Here is a 6557-nt window from a genome sequence, read left to right on the forward strand (position 1 = left end):
AAGGATTATTTTAATTTGATTTGTAGATGAAGAACTTTCTATCTGAACTTTGTTAAACAGCAACGTGCAAATGTCTGATCCGAGGAATACTACACGAGTATTAAATAAAGAGATAAAGAGAAATTATATGATGATCTTGTCTTGTGTCCGTGACGCGAGATTTAAACGCAATGTCCCGCCAGTTTCATTTGAACTCATATCGCGCGGCCATTGGCTCATTGTCTCGATGTGACGTCACACATCAGCCAATCCAGTGTCTCAGTGCCCTTGACGCGCTGCCCTTTCTAGCCTTTATAAGCAGGTACACAGACTCTACAGATATACTCTGTACGGAACGCAGGAGATTCAGCAGCAATGGCAAGAACCAAGCAGACCGCTCGTAAGTCCACCGGTGGCAAAGCCCCCAGGAAGCAGCTCGCCACCAAAGCCGCCCGTAAGAGCGCTCCCGCCACCGGCGGCGTGAAGAAGCCTCATCGTTACAGGCCCGGAACCGTGGCTCTGAGAGAGATCCGCCGCTACCAGAAGTCCACCGAGCTGCTCATCCGCAAACTGCCTTTCCAGCGCCTGGTGAGAGAGATCGCTCAGGACTTCAAGACGGATCTGCGCTTCCAGAGCTCCGCCGTCATGGCTCTGCAGGAGTCCAGCGAGGCTTATCTGGTCGGTCTGTTCGAGGACACAAACTTGTGCGCCATCCACGCTAAGAGGGTCACCATCATGCCCAAAGACATTCAGCTGGCCCGCCGCATCCGCGGAGAGCGCGCTTAAGTCCCGCTTAAATAACAACTCAACGGCTCTTTTAAGAGCCACCACATCAACTGAACGACACGATTTCCACCGTTTTTCACAAACATAAATAGTAACGCAAGTTGTCAATGATGAATATTATTGTTTAACATGATTGCTCAATATTAATGATGATCATTATTATCAGTGTCTCTCTAATCAGCAGATATCTCGTCTGTTTATTCTTCCATTAGTCGGCGCTAAATTCTTAGGGGCGTCTGATCACATGTCAACTACACTCTTCCTCAAACACACTTTTACTCAATTTGCTAGAAGACAAAAACGAAGCAAATTATGGCTAGTGGTCGTCTATCATTTCTAACTAATCTATAATTTTCTGAAAATCAGCTTAAAGCGCTAGTTCACCCAAAAATTCAACCATTTACCTTAATTTTCAATGTTCTGTTAATATTAGCAATTTTCAGTATCATCCACTACTATAGTATTACAAATATTTCTGCTGAACACAAAGTGAGATATTTTGAAGTATGATGACACAATTGTTTAGTTTCTTAGAAAATCTTAAACATCGTGATTTTTTTAAGTTACATTATAAAGAGATTTACTGAAAGCATTGGGAGGGCAGAAGCGCGAAGAAAAAGCGTGTAAATGACGTGGCTGGTCCCGCCCTCATGCGCGTGTTTCTACTGGGTCCTATAAGCACATGTTTAAGTCCTTCGTTCACGGATCTAATCATTGTTGCACTGTACTCACTGAATTAAGCATCATGTCTGGAAGAGGTAAAGGCGGAAAGGGACTCGGAAAAGGAGGCGCGAAGCGTCATCGTAAAGTGTTGCGTGATAACATCCAGGGCATCACCAAGCCCGCCATCCGTCGTCTCGCCCGTCGCGGCGGAGTGAAACGTATCTCCGGTCTGATCTACGAGGAGACTCGCGGTGTCCTGAAGGTGTTTCTGGAGAACGTTATCCGTGACGCCGTCACCTACACCGAGCACGCCAAGAGAAAGACCGTCACCGCCATGGACGTCGTGTACGCGCTGAAACGACAGGGACGCACTCTGTACGGCTTCGGAGGTTAAACGCGTTTATTCTGAAGTAAAACATTGAACACAACGGCTCTTTTAAGAGCCACCCACTGTCTCACTCGAGGAGTTTAATTTCAGAAGTTATTTCATATCAAACGATATGCTGTGAAAGTCCCTTTTTATTATCCCGGTTCTGTTTCTGAGATCTCGTTCTTTATTAACTGATGAGATTAATATGTTCTGTTAAACGCTTCTCTCGCGAAGAAGAAGAAGAAGAAACTCCATCATATCAACTATATAAACGTAAACACGCCCAAAGCTTGTGAATAAATCATAAAAGGGTGAAATTATTTTCTGCTCGAACTCTTTAAGTGACTTTGATGACAGGATGACGTACTTCATTCATAATGTAGAGTTAATTCAGATATAAAGGTTATTTTTAATCAAATTCGATAAAGAGCGGGAAGTGCCAACAAAGGAAACTGAATCGCTTGTGGGAGGGTCACCTTCAAACACGAGACTGTGGGGGGGAAACGCTTTCATTGGCTCTCTATCCAACCCGTCAAACTATGAGCTGACCAATAAACACATTTTATGGGTTCGGCCGACGAAGACACGCAATCAGACAACAGGCTCCGTTACGCTAAACATTTGCATGTGAGAGTGAATAAATACCACAGCGACGAAAACTCTTCAACATTCAGCATTTTCTAACTTTTGAAGAAGCATCATGCCTGAACCAGCCAAACCCGCGCCCAAGAAGGGCTCTAAAAAGGCCGTCACCAAGACCGCCGTTAAGGGAGGAAAGAAGCGCAGAAAGTCCAGGAAGGAGAGTTACGCCATCTACGTGTACAAAGTGCTCAAGCAGGTCCACCCCGACACCGGCATCTCTTCCAAGGCGATGGGCATCATGAACTCTTTCGTCAACGACATCTTCGAGCGCATCGCCGGTGAGTCGTCTCGTCTCGCGCACTACAACAAGCGCTCCACCATCACGTCGAGAGAGATCCAGACCGCCGTGCGTCTGCTGCTGCCCGGTGAACTCGCCAAACACGCCGTGTCCGAGGGCACCAAAGCCGTCACCAAGTACACCAGCTCCAAGTAAAGCGCCGCTTTCATCCGCCGCACACAAAGGCTCTTTTAAGAGCCACACACTTATTCCGCTAAAAGAGATTCTCATGTTTGGAAACATTTTACTGTGTTTGTTTATTATCATTTAAATGATAACGCGACATACGGCGTTTAAAATAGCAACAAATCGTTTTATAAAGAAAACATGTTTTAAAGTAAATATAAATGTAAAGGTCTGACTTCAGTTATTGTTGCACGATTGTCGCAGAAGGTGGCGGTATTGTACCGGATATAAACTATCAGAGTTCGGTCTTCAGCTGCTTTAAGGCTGAAATACACTACAAGACTTTTGCTCAGTTTTCAGTCTGGACTTGTTACAGAAAGTCTGTGTCAGTCTGCAGATTTGATCAGTTTGTGTGTTTTTATCTGAAACTTTTATAAAGACTGAAAGTGTTTGATGTCTAGTTGAGATTCTTGTAGTGTTTTACACACATAGAGGTGTTTTATCATCACACACATTCATGTCATCTATAGTATTTATGATCAAGATCTCTCTTCACTGCTCTTGTGTTTGATCTTCATACAAAACTAAACACAGTCGTGTGCAGAACTGACTCTTATTCTATAGATCTATGACGTGGAAATGTGACATAGTGAGATTATTTCATATGAAACATGTTTACATTTGATGGTTTTCCCCTTTTTGGTTTAACTACAAATGTCACAGTTACACTATGGTAAAACCATGATTGATGTTCAAGTAAAAATGAACTTATGCGTTTTGTTATAATGCTTTAAGGGGTCTACAGTAAAACACAATTAGAAGTATTTTAAAAAGTCAAATGTAAACATTGTTCTGACTTGCACATAATCTTGATAATATTTATTTAATTTAAAGATGGTTTAAAGATAGACAACACTGATAAATAGACAAACAATTGAACAACTTCAAATAAACTAAACATGTCTTATTTTGATAAGATGTTTTCTCAAAACTTGAAGAGCAATTTAATGACAACTTCACTGGTTTTGCAGATATTAAATACAGTGATAAATCCAGCTACTCTTTCACTGAAAATATGAGAGATAATCCTGACAGAAAGACAGTTATATATTCAGTTTAGTTATGTTGTATTTAATTTACATTGGTGAGAGTTGAGATTCCAGCAAACACAAATTGTTTGTGTATCATTAGTATAGTGACTGACACAACTTTTCCAGAACTGCTTTTTATAACGTGTCTCTCACTGCACATGTGTGAGTTGGTAATCCTGATATAATCACACAGTGAATCAAACACAATTTTCTCATTTTACTGTTAACAAGGTTACACACTCCACTATTACCAAAGTCACCAGTTTTAAATTGAGATTTTCATATTCTATTACATTGTATGTGTTGTTATAGTTTACACTATTTAAGAACACTGAGTATTTTAGTATCAATTAGTTTGGTGTGTTAATCTGTTGTATTTAAGGTTTACAGGCAAAATTGGATTTAAGGGCAACACCAACAAAAACCTTAAAATTTTATCCACATCCAAACTATATAATGTATATATATATATATAAATCTGAAGAGATTGCTTCAAATGTATTTAATCATATTTTTTCTGTTAGATTGCTGTATTAATCCTTCTCGTAACTGTAGACAACAAGACACGGGGCATTATGGAGAAGAGCCAGTGGGATTTGAAACATATCCATTTCCCCCTCTGGCAGACTCATCCGACTAGATGGTTTTGTGGCTCGCTACCAACATATTCACACTGGTCAGCTTAAGGAATTCGAAGACTCAAAATGAGTTTTTCAAAGAAAGGTTTGCAAATTGCTTTAGGTAGTATCATTAATTATGGGATAGACCCGTGGTCAGGTGGCAGTGTTTGATTTTTGACACTTGATGGATGTTTCAAGTGCATGGCCCATCACACATTTATGGCCAATGCGTACACTTAAAATAGCATTGATAATTTGAGGCAATGAATTTGTGTATTGAATATTATTATACACATACAATTATGTATGTGTAAATCTGTTCAAAATCATAAATAATGCTTCCAACTCCTATTTTTTTACAGTCTTTCCAAGTGGAGCTAGAAAAATGGAAGGAACATCGGCAGAAGAAAAGAGGTCAGATATGTAACACCTATTAGAAAGGCATTCCCCTTCATGAAACCAAAAATGTTATATTCTAAATTCATTAATGTGTTGTTTTTGTTCTACTGTATATTACATTATATTCTATTGTATTATTTTAAATAGTTCAATTACATAAAATCATACATCCTAACATCTATGTTTCTTAATAAGTGTAAACAAAGTTATGTTTAAAAAATAGTTTTTGGACCACATATTGTCTGAACAACACTTTTGGGGAAACGTTTAGAAAGATGAAAAGTGTGTATAATATTACAACTAAACTTCACATTAAAAAACAAATAAATCAGACTACATATGATATGATCTGTTTTTACCCACAATGCTGATAGGTTCATTCTTCAGTTGTCAAGTGTCACACAGGACCAAAGAAGCATGACATGCAAGCAAAGGCAAGACCACAAAGGACATATCTGAAAGAACTGAGGAGCGATCAGAAAATGCAGGTTGCCTACATCATCAAGTAAGAGGGTTTTTGTTATACTTAATGTGGAAGTTCAGTTACACCTAAAATGAAACGACTAAAAAAAGTATATTTTATGCAGAAAGAAGCTCAAGGGGGCTAATTATTTATTATTTATTAACCAAATGGAGAGATTACACATAGCAATGTGTTATTTAATATATCTTATGTTTAAGAATGTGTCATGTTTGGTTTACATGCATGACCTACAGATCTCTTCCTTGTGGAAATGTGGAGATACAGAGATTGTAGTTTCTGTAATTCCTACAAAAACAGAAGGACAATCTATGGTAATCCACCACAGTGAGTTCCATACACTTCGGCCACACCAATGGCTAGTAGGCGAGGTAAAGTTGGAATTTAATTTTCATACTTGCGTAGTTCAATAAAGGAATACATGCTGAAATTTGTTCAAAACATGTCATGATTATCATATGAGCTCATAAAAAACAGTTACTAGTGAACATGTGGTTCCCCTTCAGTCGGTCTCTCGACGTTGTGTTGAGAGACAGACTGGGGTTTGATTCTGAGAACCTATCATCTCCGAGATAAAACTAAAACGCCAATGGGGATTGGCCAATGGCCCGCCCACGCCAGTCTCCGCCCCGTACATACGGGTATAAAAGGAAGATGGCGGCGGTCATTCATCATCCTTTGTTCTTCGGAACCTTCTCGGCGTATATGACGAGTTTATCTTTTCGAGTTCCTGCTGGATTTATGACGCAGAGCAGCGGACTTCTCCCTTCAGACGGCGGATCCCCCTCGGCGAGCGATCTCTTTCCTGTCGACGGCGGATTTCTCCTCCGGAGCGCAGACTTCAACTGCACGTCTCGGCAGCGAGCTGCAGATCTAAAAGAACAGGTCCTTTTCAGGACCAATATTTCTCACAGTTTCCACTCTCATCCAGGAGGGAGGACGGACACAGCGTCTGCCCCGGGTGTTGGGTTTCCAGCACGCTGGGGCGGCCGTGTGGATCAGTTCTGTCCGCACTGCGGGCGGTGTATGATTCAGACGTTGCGTCACGGGCGGCTGTGTTCCACGGGACTCAGCCGCCAACTCGCTGCTTCCCGTTTCGTGACGGCATTGGCTACGGCCCTGC

General features: G+C 40.9%; 2 protein-coding genes across 2 annotated transcripts in view; both read left to right on the forward strand.

The window, feature by feature from the left end:
* LOC130420484 (uncharacterized) overlaps nt 1-1822 on the forward strand; it is a 116931-nt gene extending 115109 nt beyond the window's left edge. Inside the window, exons 3-4 of the mRNA XM_056747786.1 lie at nt 350-683; nt 1507-1822. Of these exons, the coding sequence (XP_056603764.1) occupies nt 350-683; nt 1507-1822 (650 nt within the window). The remainder of the gene's footprint in view (nt 1-349; nt 684-1506) is intronic.
* A 676-nt stretch (nt 1823-2498) lies between these two features.
* LOC130420475 (histone H2B-like) lies at nt 2499-2861 on the forward strand (the record flags this gene model as incomplete). Its single annotated transcript, XM_056747760.1, has 1 exon — nt 2499-2861. A coding segment is annotated over exon 1 (363 nt), but the record flags the coding sequence as incomplete, so codon positions are not given.
* Nucleotides 2862-6557: the final 3696 nt, after the last annotated feature.

This window comes from Triplophysa dalaica, chromosome 5 (genome assembly GCF_015846415.1).
Source record: "Triplophysa dalaica isolate WHDGS20190420 chromosome 5, ASM1584641v1, whole genome shotgun sequence".
NCBI classification, from domain to species: domain Eukaryota; kingdom Metazoa; phylum Chordata; class Actinopteri; order Cypriniformes; family Nemacheilidae; genus Triplophysa; species Triplophysa dalaica.